Source organism: Meriones unguiculatus, chromosome 4 (genome assembly GCF_030254825.1).
Source record: "Meriones unguiculatus strain TT.TT164.6M chromosome 4, Bangor_MerUng_6.1, whole genome shotgun sequence".
NCBI lineage: Eukaryota > Metazoa > Chordata > Mammalia > Rodentia > Muridae > Meriones > Meriones unguiculatus.
In genome coordinates, this window is record NC_083352.1 from 84,236,957 (window position 1) to 84,255,958 (window position 19,002).

General features: G+C 44.9%; 1 protein-coding gene across 8 annotated transcripts in view; it reads right to left on the bottom strand.

Moving 5' to 3' along the window:
• Glt1d1 (glycosyltransferase 1 domain containing 1) overlaps positions 1-19,002 on the bottom strand; it is a 68,412-nt gene that overhangs the window by 38,553 nt on the left and 10,857 nt on the right. For all 8 annotated transcript variants that reach the window (XM_060382302.1, XM_060382299.1, XM_060382298.1 and 5 more), the window contains exons 3-5: positions 14,072-14,177; positions 9,382-9,433; positions 1,291-1,327 (exon numbers count right to left, since the gene is read on the bottom strand). In XM_060382302.1, the coding sequence (XP_060238285.1) occupies positions 1,291-1,327; positions 9,382-9,433; positions 14,072-14,177 (195 nt within the window). The remainder of the gene's footprint in view (positions 1-1,290; positions 1,328-9,381; positions 9,434-14,071; positions 14,178-19,002) is intronic.

Here is a 19,002-nt window from a genome sequence, read left to right on the forward strand (position 1 = left end):
CATGGGCCCTGGGCCCCGTGCTTTAAGTCACCTTTGGCTTCCAGGTAATCATTCCACGCCTGCACCACCCGCTCGCCTGCCATCTTGCTCTGGGTGGTACAGACCTTGAGCTCCTTAAAGAGAAGCTCAGGTCGTCTTCTAAAACATCAGCACGAGCTCTACCACCCTGGGTAAAGGTTCACCTTCATTTACAACTCCTAAAACCAACACTCAACAAATCGTGCACAATTTTGCACTCTTTGTCACTTCCTCAGCTGGATTTTTTTAAGTTAAACTTTGTGTATGTGTGTGTTTAAAAACAAAACAAACAATAACAACAACAAAAAAGAAGAGTTCATCCAAGAGTGATGGTTCATGCCTGTAACCAACACCTGGTGGGGCTAAAGGAAGGGCTGCCTCAAGTTCTAAGGGAAGCCTGGTAGATACACACAAAGGCTCTGTAGAAAAGGGCGGAGAGAGTGGAGACTCTGATCAGGAGTTTGTTTGAAGCCAGGAATGGTGGTGCATGCTCTTAATCCCAGCACTCAGGGAGGGAGAGGCAGGGAGAAGCAGGCAGATCGCTGAGTTCAAGGCCAGCCTGATCTACAAAGTCCAGGACAGCCAAGGCTACACAGAGAAACTTTGTCTAGAAAAACTAAAAAGAAAAGTTTGAAAAATAAGGTAAGGTCTCATGTAACCCAGGCTGGGTGGAATTCCCTCAGCTTTGACCTTCTTTCAAGCACTGGGGTCTCAGAGGCCCATTGGAGCCCCAGTGACATGATGAAGCCTAGGGGGGGCCTGGGAAGCCGGTACATTTCAGTGGCTCCCTGACTCAGGCACTGCACCTGTGACCACCTAACTCAAATTGGCCCTAGGTTCTTCTTTGGACCCCTCTGTCCCTCTAGGACTTGGTATATAAGGCTCATTGTAGCTGGATAAATGAGCCATGTGTCTGTCTGTGAATATGGGGAGGGGAGGAAAATGGTATAGAGCAGAAGAGTCCTCATCCCCCAGGTCAGGGCAAATCTTCATCTCACTTAGTCTACTTAGTCTACTGAGTGAGTTCCAGGATAGCCAGGGTTACACAAAGAAACCCTGTCTCAAAAAAAAAAAGAAAAGAAAAAGAGAAAGAAACAAACAAAAAGAGAGAAAAGAGAGAGAACTGAGAGAACTGAGTCCTGAAAGTTGATCTCTTTCATGTGTGTTGTGGTGTGTACATGAACACAGATGAGTAAAATAAATGTAGTAAGTTGTATATGTATTTTATATATATTACACACACATACACACACATATATATATTATTCTTACCTTGACTCTGAACAAAGATCTTCCCGGTAGCATGTGGCTTTTGAAAGGGGAAGAAAAATGGGGAAAATTAATTTGATGGTCTAACCATTCTATACATTTTCAAAAACACCTCTAAGTCACCCACAATGGCTTGTTAGGAGAACAGAGTTGCTTCCACTCCTAATGGGTTCTGCTGTTAAGAACACTGAATCCCTAAGAACAAAGAAGGAAATCTGGCTTAATTCAGCCCCATGGGGACTGTCAGCAGGAAAGTCCCAAAGCCCAGGAGTGCACCTGCTGCTGAAGCAGAGGTGGATGGAGAGGTGGCATTCAGCAATGCTTTGTCCCCAAGTAGAAAAGGCTATTCCCCATCCCTCAGGACCAAGGAGGAAGGAAGAAGGACGAGAGGAGAAAGGATAGAAAAGGGAGAAAGAAAGGAAAGGAGAGGGAGGTAGAGGAAAAGGAGAAGGAAGTGGGGGAGTGCCAAAAAGCCCAAGTGGTGGCCAATGGAAAGGACAGGTTGACCTCAAGACCTGGCAGAGGCAGAGGCCCTCTCTTTTGCACTCTCTTCCCCCCTCCCCTCTCTCCCCTCTTCTGTCCTCTTCCTCTCCTTCAATCCTATTCTTCCTCCTCTTCCTTCCCTTCTTCCCCTTTTGTACCAAGATACCAACTTCTTATTCTTAGTGGCATTTCCTAGTGAAAAGTGCACAAGCTGCTAGATGGCAAAGAGTCCATTCCTACAGCTAGGAATCATTAAATGACACATTTGGACACAGAGGTGGGACGTGGAGAAGGTCATGAAATCCTCTGTCCCGTGGCAGAGGGGACTCTCAGATACTTATGATTGTGCTAAAAATGCAGAGTCCTCTAGAAGTTTGCAGAGAAGACAGAGATGAGCAGTGGGGACCACCACTGCATTTATTTTGTGGCCTAGACATTCTGATGAAGGCAGATGGGGGCATACATATGTGTACACACTCTACACACACGCGTGCACACACGTACATGTATGTGGGGGGAACAGCGCCACTGATAACAAAGCAAGGCCCTGACGCTGTAAGGGGTAAGTACACTGGTCCTCAAACTAATTTGTCAGGTTGGGGACAAAACAAGCTGTGGTAACACGGCCCAGCCAGGCAGACACTTCATGGGAAGATGGGGAAACAACCACAGGTGTGAGGAAGAGCAGCTCCCATTCCAGAACACTGAGGTTCATCGGGTTTGGGTTTTCCTCAGCATTAATGTTTTAATTTAACCCTTTGAAACATTACCATTGGCCTACCAAAGCCTCCTCTGTCCTACTCAAGGCACCATCCAGCAGACACAGGTGTCCCCGAGGGAATCCCTTGAACTCCCAAGCCTTTAACAAGGAAGTATTTCAAAAATCATTTCTCAGCTGAGCACAAGTTTCCTCGCTTGGGAGACTAAAGCAGAAAGATTGCCTTGAGTTTAAGGCCAGCCTGGGCTATGGTGAGACCCTGTCTCAAAACAAAACAAAACGGAATAGAAATGTCCTGTTTAAAAAAAGATAATAAAGACCTTCCTCAAAACAAAACACAAGATGAGGAACGGAGACAGACAAGTTATCCTGCGGTGTCCTAGCTCTCACCAGCACATGAATTAGAAAATAGTAACAAGCTCAAAGGCACGGTAGGTAAGCCTGTAACATGGGCTGTGGTCTTCAGGGACTCGCTGCTTCAGGGCAGGACTTTCTCAGGACCTTCCAGTACATGTGCCCTGTGCTGAACCAGCATGCCTCCATCGAGCCTGTGCCATGCCCCGAGCCTGGCTTTTGCCAGGATTCCAGACTTCGCATCTTCATGTTCGAAGCTTCCCAAGTTGGATTCCACACTCAGGACCATAACCCCACCTCTTTTTGTTTAAAACAGGGCCTTCTATAGCAGAGGCTGCCCTCAATCAAGTTAGAGAGCTGAGGGTGACCGTGAATTTCAGATTCTTCACTCTTGAGTACTTGCATTACATACAGAGGCTCACCACCAAGGTTTTGTGGGGCTGGAAAATGAAAGGGGTTTTGGGAATGCTAAGGGACACGCTACCTACTGGGACACACCCCAGCCCAGCCTTCCAAATCTCCCCCACGTATGTTTGTCCCAGAAAACCCCACCTCGTTTTACAGTGTTATTTTTTTTTCTCCTTGCCTGGTAAGATTTATAGGAAAGAGAGTCAAAGGGTAAACAACCTCCCTGAGAAGCGACAATCTGTGTGTGATCTGCATTGATACAATGTGTGAACGCTGTGTGAAAGGGTGGTGATTTCCTCCAAGCAGCTTGTGGCCAATTGTATACTTTCTTTTAAGAAAGCTACAATCGAAAGTCTTTTTTTTGTAATTTCAATCGGAGTCATTAATTTTTTTGCTGCGCGTTGAGCCTTAGACTCTGCATCTATTACAACATTTAATGTAGTTTTCACTTGCCAAGTCTAATATCAGAATATTAGCCCTTTTATTATTTTAACCAACGAACGGGAGGTCTCTTTGTAAGTGTGGTATGATCTTTCTTTTCCTTTGTCTTTATCTTGTGGTGCTCAGGGTCAGAGACAAGTGCTACACCACCGAGCCATGCCCCCAGCCCTTGTCCAAGTGTTGCAATGCCACCAACCTAAGCCCCGGCCCCTCCCTGGTGGACTCCACCTGTACAGCTGAGCCCACTCCCAACCCTGTCCTTCTCCCTCCTGCCCCATTTGTTCATTTTATTCTATAAAATGGGTCTCTTACAAAGCTTACACGCTTATTTCAGAACATGCACCTAAGAGGATGGTGGCTTTTCATATCAAATAATTAGTCATGTTAAATGATAAGTTCCCATGGGCATTAAAATGGAGGTCTTAATATTCTCCCCTTCCTCTTAAAATATCACATAAAGCGACCTCAGTTCTTAGTCTTTTAAGTTTTCATTAGATCCCAGAGAAATATCCCTAGAGATGATTGAACAGACAAATTCACAAGTCTCCAGGTACAGCCATTTCTACCCATCAGAGTTCAGTTGCCAGCTTAATTAATTTTGAGCAGAAAAGGGAACTGAAAGGGATACCTTGCCTTTTTATACTTGTATTACAAAGTATATTTCTAATGAGAACAAAAGTAAGGTTGTTCTGGGATTGGCATGTCACCACACCCAACTTAAGTACCTTTCTAAATGAAGGTGAAGAAAGTACAGGTTCAAGTTTTGAACTGGATTCTCTGCTTAAAACCACATTTACCTGCATGACCTCTGTATACATGCAGTCTCTCCTTTTTAAAAATGTCTGTGCGAGGCTGGGGAGATGGTGCCGGGTTAAGAGCACTAGCTGCTCTTCCAGAGACCCAGGTTCAATTCCTAGCACCCACGTGGTGGCTCACAACTATCTGTAACTCCAGCTTCAAGGAATCCAATATGCTCACACAGACAGGCAAAATACCAATGCACATGAAATAAAAATAAAATTAATTTTAAACAATAAAAATAAAAATGTCTCTGTGTATATATGAGAGAGAGAGAGAGAGAGAGAAGAGAGAGACCAAGTGTGTGCAGTACAGTACTCACGGAGACCAGAAGAGGGCACAGGATCTCGAGACTGGAGGACTGCTGTATGGGTAATGGGACTTGAACCTGGGTTCTCTGCGAGAGCAGCTGGTGCTCTTAACCACTGAGCCATCTCTGCAGCCTCCATATTCTTTCATTGCAAAGTGCCAGGCAAGGTGGTGGCTTCAGAACCCTTAACCCCAGCACTCAGGAGGCAGAGGCAGGCCCATTTCTTTGAGTGCAGGGTCAGCGTGGTCTACATAGTGAGTTCCAGCCAGCCAGGACTACATACATAGTGAGACCTTGCCTCAAAAAAAAAAAAAAAAAAAAAAAAAAAGGAGGAGGAAAGAAAGCACAAGAGCACTACCTGTAATCTTTCTAATCTAAGATTACTGATAGCTGGCCGCGCTTTGGTAATAATTAGGTAAGATTAACAAAGCTACAGCTTTAGTCAAGCCTGCTTCCAAAACAGACAACATAAAATTAAAAAACAAAGCTGGCTTTTCCTCCACAAAGATTAAAGACCACATCGCTCCAAACACACTATCCTCATTCGCAGTACATGAATCAAAGTCTCTCCTCAGACATCTACCCAAGAGCATTCCATAAATAGAGCAGAGTAAGAACCCTTTATATTATTTATACATATCTGTATGTGAAAAAAAATCTAATCAAATAAAGGTATCGAGTTGCACTTTATTGGAAAATACACACACCAATTCCGTACAAAAATGCGTATTAAAAACAGCTTCACTTTCAAACTTAATAACTATCCTCCAGCCTTTAAGCTAAGAAAACAAGTTAATCTCATCTTTTATTAGGTTTATGTCAGTACCTCCTACCTCTTCATCCCAGACCAAGCCATCTAACCTACTTCAAGGTACTTTTCTTCCTTGATGTTTATTATCATTATTTTAATTAACCGGGTGTGGTGGCCCACGCCTTTAATCCCAGTCCTCTGGAGGCAGAGGCAGGTGGATCTCTCTGAGTTAGATCTCTCTGAGTTAGCCAGCTTGGCTACACAGAGAAATCCTGTCTCAAAAAAACAAAAACAAATTAAAGATTTATTTCTAATTATATGTACATGTGTGGGTGTGTATATATGAATACAGCTGCCTATGGAGGCCAGAAGAGGGTATCAGATCTCCTGGACCTAGACTTAAACGCAGTCGTGAGTTACTTGATGTTAGTGCTGGGGCCCCGAACTCAAATACTCTGCGAAAGCAGTACGTGCTCTTTATTGCTGAGCCATCCTTGCAGTCCTCATTTCTAATTAACACATTTGTTTTATTCATTTTCTTTTCTCTTCGTGAGTGTTTTGCCTGTATATATGTGTGTGTATCACATGCATGCTTGGAGCCTGCAGATGTCCTAAGAGGACAGCAAATCTCCTGGATTTAAATATGGTTTTGAGCTGCCATGTGGGCACTGGGAAGCAAACCTGGGTTTTTTGGAAGTGGCATCAGTGCTCTTAACCACTGAGCTGTCTCTCCAACCTCTCCGTGTTTCTTTTTTCAAATGCCTGGTTACTATTCGAGGAAGAGGACTGCCTGGGCACAGATCTGGCTGACGCAGGGCAGTGTGGGAATCTGAGCTGGAACCCTGCCTACTTCACTGTGAAATGAACTGAAGCCATCTCACCACAGCTTGCTAAAATTCTCATCTTTTGCTTCAAAATTTGACTTTATTGCTGATAATCAAGAAGTTGTTTTTCTTGAAGTACCTGCCACAATTCACTGGGTTTGGGGGTTTTTATTATTTATTTATTTATTTTGTTTTTAATCACATATAGTTATTTGTTTGGGGGGCAGTGCACATGCTGTGGGCCATGTTGAAGATAACCTGAGGTAACCAGTCAGTTCTCCCCTTCCACCAGGCGAGATCCAGGGACTCAGGTCATCAAGCTTAAATGGAGTCATCTATAGCCCACTAAGCAATGCATCTCACCAGCCTTCATTTAAGTAGATGGCTGACAAACAGCTAAACAGGTAACCTGACTGCCACTTCACCCATGAGATTAAAAAAGAAAAATGGTGTTGGGGCTGGAGAGATGGCTCAGAGGTTAAGAGCACTGGCTGTTCTTCCAGAGATCCTGAGTTGAATTCCCAACAACTACATGGTGGCTCACAACCATCTATAATGAGATTTGGTGCCCTCTTCTGGCCTGCAGTCATATATACAGGCAGAATACTGTATACATAAGAAAGGAAGGAAGGAAGGAAGGAAGGAAGGAAGGAAGGAAGGAAGGAATCTTAAAAGATTAAAAAAAAAAAAAAACAGGCTTGTTTTGTACACTTGTGACCCCAGCACATGGGAACCGGAACCAGAATAATCAGGATAGTAAGGCCAGACTCCACAACATAAGACTCTCTTTCAAAAAAAAATCTGTTAATAATAATATGGCTTGTTGAGAGCTGCAGGCATAGCTCAGTGGTGAGCATTTGTCTATTATGTTTAACTCCCCAGGTTCAACCCCCCAGCATGGCACAAACAAAAGGAGGATCAGGCTTACAAGTATTCGAAGCTGGTATGGGAGGTGAGGCATGCCTGTGACCCCCAGCACTTGGGAGGCAGGAGAAAAGCTGCAAGGTCAAGGCCAGCCAAGGCAATACAGCGAAGGCATGTCCCAAAGCTGTAACAGGGATTAGCTCAGTGGTGAAGTGCTCACCTACCAAGCATAAGACCTTGAGTTCGGTCCTCGGTTCCAGTGCAGAGGAGGGGGAGACAAAATTAAAAAAAAGAAAAAAGAAAAAAGAAAAAAAAAAGCGGTGGGGGGAGGGGCACTAGAGAGATGGCTCAGTGGTTGAGAGCACCAGCTGCTCTTCCAGAGGACCCAGGTTCAATTCCCAGCACCCACATGGCAGCTCATAACTGCCTATAACAGTTTTAAGGGACCTGACACCTCACACAGACATACATGCAGGCAAAACTCCAACGCACATGAAATAAAAATAAATACATTATTTTTTTTAAAAAGAAAACAACAATAGCTACAAAAAAAGAAAAAAGAAAATGTAGCATAGAGGCTGGAGAGATGGCTTAGTGTTGAAGAGACCTGGCTTTGATTCCAGTGGATCTGGGTTTGGTTCTCAGCACCCACATGGTGGTTTACAACCAAATAACCATTCATAACTCTCTTCCCAGGGGATCTAACACCCTGTTCTCACACCCACTGGCACCAGGCATGCATGTGGTACACAGACATACACACAGGCAAAAACACCTCTACATATGAAATAGATCACTTTTAAAATGTGGCCGGGCCAAGGTACTACTCAAACTTCATACCAAGGTACCCTAGAGATAGCCATGACAGTTTGCTTAATAAGCACATTAGTGCTTTTCATGTGTACTAATGTGCCATTCTGACACAGACCATTTTGAAGCTGCATGAAGAGACTAGAGAGGCGGCTTGGTGGTTAAAAGCGCTTGATGCTCTTCCAGAGGGCCCAGCTTCAATTCCTAGCACCCACAGGGCAGCTTATAATCACCTGTTCACGCCAGTTCCAGGGCATCTGATGCCCTCACATAAACATGCATGCAGGCAAAACACAATGCACATCAAACAAAAAAGAATTACAGCCCACACCTATCATCCCAGAACTTGAGAGGCAGAAGCAGGCGGTTCTCTAGGAGTTCAAGGCCAACCTCGTCTGCAAAGTGAGTTCCAGGATAGCTAGGGCTACACAAAAACTCTGTCTCAAAAAGCCAAACAGACAGAGCAGATAGGTAGGTAGATGGACAAACAGACCATTAAGAAAAAGATCTCAGCATGGAGTGCGGGGAGGCACATAGTCCTACTCCTTGCTGATGAGCTATTGGCAAACCGATAGCTGCTGAGAAATGGAGAGTCCGTTTTTCTCTTTGCGTGCAGCCCCTGGTAGGTTGTAGTTCCCTCATGAAAGAGTATTTGTGCAGCAACCAAATTCATGGCGTTTAAAAAGCAAAAGGTGATACAAAGTTGGGTGGGTTGGGAAGGAAGGTAGATCTTGAAGGAGGAATTGAGAGGGATGAAGTGCTCAATATACATTGTATGGCACTGGAGAGATGGTTCACTGGCTAAGCACACAGACAGTTCTCATAGAGGACTAGGGTTTAATTCCCAGCTCCAAGAGTGTTAAGTCACAGCTATCTGTAACTCCAGCACCAGGAAGGTCAGGCACAAGACAAGCATGTGGTATGCAGGCAAAAATACCCATACATATGAGGTGTGGCGGCCTGTAATCCCAGCACTCAGGGAGGCAGAGGAAGGCGGATGGATCTCTGTGAGTTTGAGGCCAGCCTGGTCTACAGACAAAGTTCTGGACAGCCTGGGATACACAGAGAAACCTGGTCTTGAAAAAACCAAAACCAAACTAAACCAAACCAAAACCCATACACTTGTTTTTTGTTTTTTTCTTTATTATTTAAAAAAGTTTTACGCTGTATAAAATTCTCAAAGAATTGATTAAAAAAATTTTTTAAGCACCACTGAACTTTGTAGGGTATCCACCCTGGAGAAATGCAGCACACAGCTGTGCCGGACTGCCATGGTCTAAGACTTCTTCCCTGTCCCCGAGGCCCACTGAAATGACAGCAGAAGAACACATACCCACTGCACCTGTGCTGCGTCCTTCATCGCCTCCGTGAAAGCTACGGCAAACCTAGTCAATGCATAGAGATAACAGTCAATTAGGCTGGAATTCAATTAAGGCAACTGTGAAGTGGCACTTCCCAACAGCCCATGAGAGGCGTAGAGGACGAGGCTCTAAGTGCCAGCCATTGTCATTACTCCTGGTCACTGCCCATTAGGCCCACCCTCCACCCACACCAGAACAGGAAAAGTTGTGTGGGACTTCGCGGGACATAAACCCAATGATGCTCAAAGCCTCTTACTTCTCTTGTTCCTTTCGAATAATGCTGGGGAAGCAGAGATTAAAAATCAAAGGCTGGGGCTGGCCAGATGGCTCAGTCGTTAAGAACATTTACTGTTCTTCCAGAGGACCCGGATTCGGTTCCCAGCACCCATTCAGTTCCCAGCTCACACATACCTGTAGCTCTAGTTCTGGGATCTAACACCCTCTTTGACACTTATATGCACATGCACAGTAACATACTTTTACTTTTTTTAGGTTTGTTTGTTTGCTTGCTTGCTTGGGGGGGTTGTTGTTACTGTTGTTTGGTTTTTGTTTTGAGACAGGGTTTCTCTGTGTAGCCTTGGCTGTCCTCAAACTAACTCTGTAGCTCAGGAAGGCCTCTGCCTCCCAAGTGCTGGGATTAAAGGTGTGCACTGCGGCCACCTGGCTACATTTACATTTTTAAGAAATAAAAAGCTGGGGCTGGAGGGATGGCTCAATGGTTAAGAACACTGTCTGCTCTTCCAGAGGTCCTGAGTTCAATTCCCAGCAACCACGTGATGGCTAATAGCCATATACACAGGGATCTGATGCCCTCTTCTGGCATGCAGGTCTATCATGCAGGTATCTGGATAGAGCACTCATATACATTAACAAAGAAATAAAGAAATTAAAAAAAAAAAAAAGAATGTTTGTTGGGTCAACAAAGATGGCTCAGCAGCAAGAGGCTTGATCCCCTGGAATGGTGGAAGGAGAGAACCAGCTTCACAAGTTGCTCTCTGACCTATGCATGAGAGCTGTGTCACACTCACACATCCCCACTAAATGAATGAGCATATTTAAAGGAGATTGCGCTTGTCGTGAAACTATCGTAACAGGTACATTTTAACAGAATGGGATACAACATTTCTTGCACAGGAATTGTATAAAGATACCCCTTTGCAGGGGTCGGGGAGGCTAGAGAGATGGTTCAGAGAGGTTAAGAGCAGTAGCTAGCTGCTTTTCCAAAGGTCCTGAGTTCAATTCCCAGTAACCAAATGGTGGTTCAGAACCATCTATGAGATCTGGTGCCCTCTTCTGGCCTGCATGTGTACATGCAGGTAAAACACTATATATAATAAACAAATAAATCTTTTAAAAAATTATTCCTTTTTTTTAAACCAAGCCAGTTAAATTATCATGGCACCTGACAGTACCTTTATGGATTACCCACATATTTACATAATTTTGGGTAATTTTGGGGCAATCACACAGAATCTTTTGAGAAAGATTTCAGTGTCAGGAAAGTGAGAAAGTGGGGCTGGAGGGATGGCTCAGTGGTTAAGAGCTCTGGCTGCTCTTCTAAAGGTCCTGCGTTCAATTCCCAGCAACTACATGGTGGCTGACAACCATTTACACTGAGATTTGGTACCCTCTTCTGGCCTGCAGGCAGAACACTGTACACATATTAATTAATTAGTTAAATCTTTAGAAAAGAAGGGGAGGGGGAGAAAGTGAGCTGAGTACCAGCATCCACTGTTCTCTGCTTGCGGACTTGGGGAGACCACAGAGCCAGCTGCATCATCTCCTGCCACCACGCCTTCCTCACAATGATGGACTAGGGTGGACTGTACCCTCAAACCATGAGCCAAAATAAATCTCTCCTTTTTTTCTGTGTAGCCCTGACCGGCCTGAAACTCACTATGTAGAACAGGCTAGCACTGAACTCAGAGATCCTCCTGCCTTTGCCTCCAGGGTGCTAGGATGACTGGTATGCACCACCACACCTGGGTCCTTCCTCCCTTAGCTGCCTTTGTCAAGTGTTCTGTCACAGTAGTGAAAAGAACACTGATACTGTCCTGGATCATTCTGTGTCAACTTGACACGAGCTAGAGTCATCACAGAAGAAGGAGGCTCAGATGAGAAGATGCCTCGTAAGATCCAGCTGTAGGGAGTCCTGTCAGACAGGACTCAGGAGGGCTCAGCCCATTCTGGGTGGTACCTTCCTGGGCTGATGGTCCTGGGGGAGCAAGCCATGAGGAGCAAGCCAATAAGTAGCATCCCTCCATGGCCTTTGCATCGCTCCTGCCTCAAACTCCTGCCCCTGTGTGAGTTCCTGTCCTGACTTGCTTTGCTGATAAACTATGATGTGGAATCATAGTCTGAAAACCATTTCCTCCACAACCTGCTTCCAGTCATGGTGTTTCCTGACTCACAGCCATCATAATCCTGACTAAGACAGAAGTCAAATATGGGTGCATAGTCACTGAGTAACAACCATTCAAGATAAAGAGTGCAGAGCTGAGACACACATCACACACGGACACGCATCCAAAGCACAGAGATTAAAACTGTACTGGCAATGAGGAAAAGAATGAGAGATCAAAAAGGAAGGAAAGGCCAGGGTCAGACTCAAACACTCCAATGAACTTACCACAGCATGAAGTCAGAGGAGCGGTTAAATACATAGAAAAGGTCCACACCCTCCTACACAGAATGTGGTAATGATAAGAACCTAAGAGGACTGGGGACTACGCTGGAGAGATGCTGGCTGCTCCTCTAGAGGACCTGGGTTCAGTTCTCAGCACCCATGTGACAGCTCAAAACCACCTAGAACTCCGGTTCCATTTCACCTGATGCCCAATTCTTGCCTCCAAGAGCACCTCTCACACATGGTGCCAGGAACATATATATAATTTAGATATATATAAATACAACTTCAATTGTATTTATAATACAATTACTAAGTACTTATTATGTCATGATTCTTAGAAGCTAAAAAAACCTAACCCAAAATTAAGATTTAAAACTATACTACATGGGAGGAAATTTTAAAATATTGAAAAAAATTACACAGAAAAAAATATAGAAAAAAATACACAAATGTGTATTTTTAATAAATGTGTTTTATTAAAAATGAAATGATCACTGTAAAGCTGAACAAGACCAATAACCTCATTTATAGAAACACGAGCTGTGTGGTGTCACACAAGACATCCATGATTCATTCGTCTCTCTTGCCTACTGGCCTCATCAATACCCCCGAATTTACAAAAAAAAAAATCAGTATTTGTTTTAATAACAACACAATAAATAACCCTAATGATAATACTACAACCTGGATTTGTTCAATAATGTTTTCAGTAAACAGAATTACTTTTCTTCCACAAGACTGTGCAGCATGAAGTATGTAAATAGAAAGGTAATGTTTTTAGAGTGTGAAAACAGTAATAAGGAATCTGCACTAATATGGGGCATCTTTATTTTTTAAGGTAGGTGTGTGTGTGTGTGTGTTTGCGCCATGTGAGTGCGATGCCTATGGAGGCCAGAAGACGGTGCTTATTCCCTGGAGCTGGAATTATACCAGGAGCCACCTGGATGGTGGTACAGGAAAGGGAACTCTGGTCCCCTGCAAAAGCAGCAAGTGCTTTCCGTTGCATTGGTTTTTGTTTTGTTGTTGTTGTGGTTTGGTTAGGTTTTGGTTTTTAAGATTTATTTTGATTTTCTGTGTATGAGTGTTTTTCCTGTGTGTATATATGTGCGCCACATTCACACAGCGTTCATGCAGGACACAGCTAATGTCTGGGCCAGGGGTTCCCACGCTATCCCCACAGAGGTAATGGATGTGTCGTTACAGAAAGGCACCGCTTGTAGCCACTGCAGCCATGCTCTTGGAGGCTCACTGGTCCTGGGTGGCTGGGAGTAATGTGTAAATAAATGAGGACTAAGCCAGGGCACAGAACCCACTCTCTCTCAAATGGTTTACAAAACCCACAAGGCTAAACAGACAGGAGCCATACTGAATAGTGAGCCATACTAGAATTGAGCCATACTAGAATTGTTACAAGGATGACCTTTGGGCTGGGAAACCTAGCTTGAGCCTGCTTTGCTACTCAGCCCTGCACTGTGACACACTTCTATAGTCCTAGCACTTAGAAGGTGGAGGCAGGAGCAGAGTTCAAGGTCAAGGGTAGCCTAGTCTACTAAAGAGCCTATTTCGGCACTTGTGCACGCGCGCGCAGACACACACGCAGACACACACACACACACACACACACACACACACACACAAACACACAAAACAAAAGCCTACACTAGCTCTGTCTTGCTACCTGGAATGCTCCTGTGATATTAACAGTAGGCCAGGTACATTGTAACATTGTTGTTTAGAATGTGAATTTGTAGCAAAATTTAGACAATACTAAGGGCCAGTTGCATTTTGTGGGGTTGTTGTTGTTATTGTTGTTTTGAGACAGGGTTTCTCTCTGTAGCCCTGGCTATCCAGGAACTTGCTATGTAGATCAGGCTGGCCTTAATCCTCAGATATCCACCTACCTCTGCCTCCCAAGTTTTGGAATTAAAAGCATGCACCACCAGGCCTGGCAAAGGGCCTTATTATTGATGGCATGAATTTGATTTCCCTGGTACAATGAAAGCCCTCCCAAAGGAGAGCGCCCATGGCCTTACCTGGCTTCCTCCAGAACTTTCCCCATAACTTCATTTTTTTCTTTGTCACTGGCATCTTCATTTAAATCAGTTCCGCCAAAGATGACCCCGAAAGGAATGCCATGACCTGCAAAATGATGACAGGTGGAACAGCAGGACAACAGGCAGCATCCCTTGACAACCAGCCCTAGGTCACAAAGCAAAAGCAAAAGTTCCCATTGCGCAGGGCTGTGTGGCTTGTCTTCTGTCTGTTTTGAAGGAGAAGCTCTGTAGCTCAGGCTGGCCTGCGACTCTTAATTCTCCTGCCGCCTCAGCATTCCCAGAGCTGTAATTACAGGTGTGCACCCCCTCCCCTGCTCCCAGATGTGGGATGAGAGAGAGGAAGAAAGGTGTGTGAGAGAGGGGAAGGGAAGTGTGTGAGAGAGAGGGAGAGGTGCTTGTGAAAGAGATGGGGGGAGAGAGGTGTGTGTGTGTGTGTGTGTGTGTGTGTGTGTGAGAGAGAGAGAGAGAGAGAGAGAGAGAGAAAGGTGGGGGAAGGCATGCGTTTGCCACACTGCTGGTGTGGAGGTCTGAGGACAGCTTTGTAGAGTCACTTCTCTTTCCACCTTTGAGAGTTCTGGGAATTGAGTGGTCAGGCTTGTAGAGAAATTGCCTTCACCCTGTGGGTCATTTCACTGGCCCAAGGTTTTTGAGGCAGGATGGCCTTGAACTTATTACCCTGAGGGTGACCTTGAACTCTAGATCCTCAGGCTTCCACCCAGGATGGCCCAGTGGGCAGAGGTTTACCACAAACACCGCCACACCCAGCTTACGTTGTGCATGCCAAACAAGCACTCTGCCAGCTAAGTTACAGCCCCGGAGAGTAGGTGTGATGTGTTTTGGTGTCAGTTTCATTCCCTTCAGCTCTCCAGAGGGAGAGCAGATGCCACTATTAGAAACCTGCCCTGAGGGCCAGCCAGATGTCTTAGCAGATAAAGGCAGTTGCCACCAAGCCTGATAATCTGACCCACGTGGTGGAAGGAGAGAATCAGTTCCTTAGAAGTTGTCCCGTAATTTCCACAAAGATCTCTTCCCACCATTATCATTGCTACCACCACCATCATCCCCACCACCATCATCATCACCACTCTACACACATAAATAAACTTCTGTACAAAGAAAAAAACCCACACTGAGATTAATTATGCCAAATTCCACCTGTGGCCGTCAAGACCATTTTTCAAATTAATCTGCTTTCAGTTTCGTTCACCACCATCGATTGGAGCCAAATTCCCCGATACTGTGAGGTGATCAAAGAGCCTGAATGAAGCTGCGAAGGCTGATGACAGGACATGGTCCTGTTTGTCACCTCTAACCTGCAGCTCAGAGCCCTCAGTCTTCAGGAGTGGGCAGCATGATGTAGCCCAAGCTACACCCTGGCATCTGGAGGTCATCAGGTGTGGTGGTTTGAGTAGGTTTGGCTCCCACAGACTCATGTGCTTGAATGCTAGGCCTTAGGGAGTGGCGCCCTGTTGGAGCAAGTGTGTCACTTGAGGGTTGGGGGGGGCTTTGAGGTCTTAGATGTCCAAGCTATGCCCAGTGTGGCACACGGTCTCCTCCTGGCTGCCAAGAATTAGAACTGTCGGCTCTTCCAGCACCATGTCTGCCAGGCTTCCCTCCATGATGATAATGGACTAAACTTCTTAAACTATGAGCCAGCCCCAATTAAATGTTTTCCTTCATAAGAGTTGCCATGGTTACGGTGTTTCCTCACAGCAACAAAACCTTAACTAAGACAGAGACAAAACATGGAAATAAGATGTTATCATTCAGGACTGGAGAGATGGGTTAGTAGTTAAGAGCATCAGTGGTTCTCCCAAAGGACATGGGTTCGATTCCCAGCACCCATGACAGCTCACAGCTGTATGTAACTCCATTTCCAGGAGATTTTCATATAGATTCTGTGGGCACCTGGAATACATGTGGTAAATGTCTGCACGCATGCATACAAACCATCCTTACATGTGAAATTTTTTTAATTAAAATTTTTTTCATCACGTATAACTGATTGCTGTGGGAGACCTGGCATAGATATGATAGATGTTTTTACTTCATTTCAGGTAAGAAAACTGAAGCTGGGTGGGCTGGCTCACACTTGTGAGTCAAGGCAGAAGTATTTTCAGGAGCTCAAGGCCAGCCTGGGCTATATAGTGAGTTCCAGGTTGGCTTGGGCTATGAAATGTAAGACCCTATCTTAAAAGCCTGAGTGTGATGGTGCCTCCTGTAACTCCAGCATTTGGGAAGACAGGAAAGAGGACAAAAAGTCAAGGTCACAAGTTCAAAGCCAGCCTGGGCTACATGAGACCCTGTCTCAAAAATGCAGGACAAGTCAGACAGAGGTGATACACACCTTTAATCCCAGCACAAGGGAGGCAGAGGCATTTGGATCACTGGGTTCAAGGCCAGCCTGGTCTACAAGCAAGTTCCAAGACAGCCAGGGATATATAGAGAAACTCTGTCTGGGGGTGGGGAGGACACACAACAAAAATGACAGACAACTATAGGCCAGTGAGATGGCTCATTAGGTAGAGGTGCTTGCCACTGTGAAGTAAGCCCTGGTCCTCTGGAAGAGCAGTCAGTACTCTTAACCCCTGAGCCATCCAGCCCCCTAGGGCATGTTCTTAAGACTTCATTAAAGCACTGCAGCCTGCACCAAATTAGTGCAAGTTGTTTTATAGGCTAGTTAAATCGTATGAGAGAGTACCCACAATGCATCCTGCACAGTGCCCTGGCTATATTCCATCTTAGGTAAGGATGACTATAAAGTTCTGTCATTAAACACTTGAAAAAAATGATTAATGTACACAAGAAGAAAAAAATCTTTTATACACATCCCCAGGAGGGAGGAACAAATTCCTTGAGTTAGTTCAGGGTTCACATGGTATTTATGTGTTTTATGTATAAAAATGCTTTGTCTGAATTATGTCTGTATATCAGAAAAGGGCGTCTGACCCCATGAAGATATAGATACAGATGGTTGTGAGTTGGGAACTGAACTCAGACTTTGAGAAGAGCAGCCAGTACTGCAGACTGCTGAGCTACCTGTCCAGCCTTGAACCAGTGATTGACATCTCTGCACCGTAGCCAGGGCATATCTGTACTGAGACTGCCAATGTGCACATCCTTGTAATCTGCATGTTCTATTGAGAAATTTTATTTGCCTGGTCACTTCCTTGGCAAACATTTGCCTTTAAAAAGGGCTGGTGAGCTGGCTCAACAAGTAAAGGCATGTGCCACTGAGCTGTCTGAGTTTGATTGCCAGGACTGACACAGAAGGAGAACCAACTCCTTCTGTTGTCCTCTGACATCTAAACGTGCAAACATGCATGGGAGTGCATACAGACACACACACACACACACACACACACACACCACAGCACAGCATAGCATAGCATAACACATAAATGTAATTTAAAGAGTAAATCGAGGGCTGGAGAGATGGCTCCATGGTTAAGAGCACTGGCTGCTTTTTTGCAAAGGACCCAGGTTCAATTCTAATACCCTAGTGACTCACAACCATCTGTATCTCCAGTCCCAGGAGATCTGACACTCTCTTCTGGCCTCTGGGGATATCAGGCACACATGTGGTGCACAGATATACGTGTAGGCAAAACACTCACGTACATAAAATAATATACAGGGTCTGTCTATGTAGCTCTGGCTGTCCTAGAACTCACTCTATAGACCAGATTTGAAGGTTAGCTTCAAACTGAGAAATCTGCCTGCCTCTGTCTCCCGAGTACTGGGATTAAAGTCTTGGGTTACCACAACTGGCTAAATCTTTAATCTTTTAAAGATTAAGAAAAGCAAATTTCTATTTATACAAGTTGTTAAGGGCTTATGTAGACACATTTAATACACAAAACAGGCTGGATTTGAACCTCCATTGGTGGAGTGCTTGACTAACATGCACACAAAGCCATGGTATTACAGTGACTCACATCATGACTTCAAGAACATAAAATCAGCCTGGTGTGGTGGCCCATGCCTTTAATCTCAGCACTCGGGAGGCAGAGGCAGGAGTATCTCTGTAAAGCCAGCTTGTGCTACATAGTTCCAGAGAGGCTAAGGCTACATAGTGGGACCCTGTCTCACGGTGCAATGCAGGGGGTGTTTGCCTAATCCGAAACTCCAAAATGCCAGGTGATCCCAAACTGGAAAGTCTCTGGGAATTAAAATGAGGGCAAGTGAAAAATTACACTCCCACCCTCACAGAGCAGGTTGCTGTCACCAGAGAGGAACATTGATCATACTTCGTGGGATCACTTCCAGGACTGAAGGTATGCCTCAGCTGGCCGAGCACATGCCCACCACGTAGGAAACACTGCATTCATTTCCCAGGTCCACATAAAGTTGACAGGGTAGCACAAGCCGTAATCCCAGCTCTTGGGAAGTGATGCCAGGAGCATGAGAAAGTCAGGGGTATCCTCAACTTCACAGCAGGTTCAGGGCTGGGCTTCATGAGACTCTGCCTCAAACAACAATCAAACCTAAATGACTCAGGACATGTGTACAAGGCAATGGGAACCACAGATGGAGTTCATGTTTTAGCCTAGCTGTCCTTCAAATATCTCACTACGTATGTGAAGATACGGATTTAAAAAAAAACTGAGATGAAGGGCTGGCAAGATAGTGTAAGCCGGTAAAAGCACTTGCCCACAAGCTTGTTGACTTACAGCACATCTTAAAGTTTCAGTTCACTTAAACTGAAAAGGTAGAAAGAGAGGACCTGGTCCACAGAGTCATGAGTGCCATGGCATGCTATCATCTCTCTCTCTCTCTCTCTCTCTCTCTCTCTCTCTCACACACACACACACACACAGAAATAAAATTTTTAAATTTTAAATAAAAAATCCATCTGCCCCAGACAAAAAAATGCCCGCTTGTACCATGACAGCATTAAAAGGAAAAAG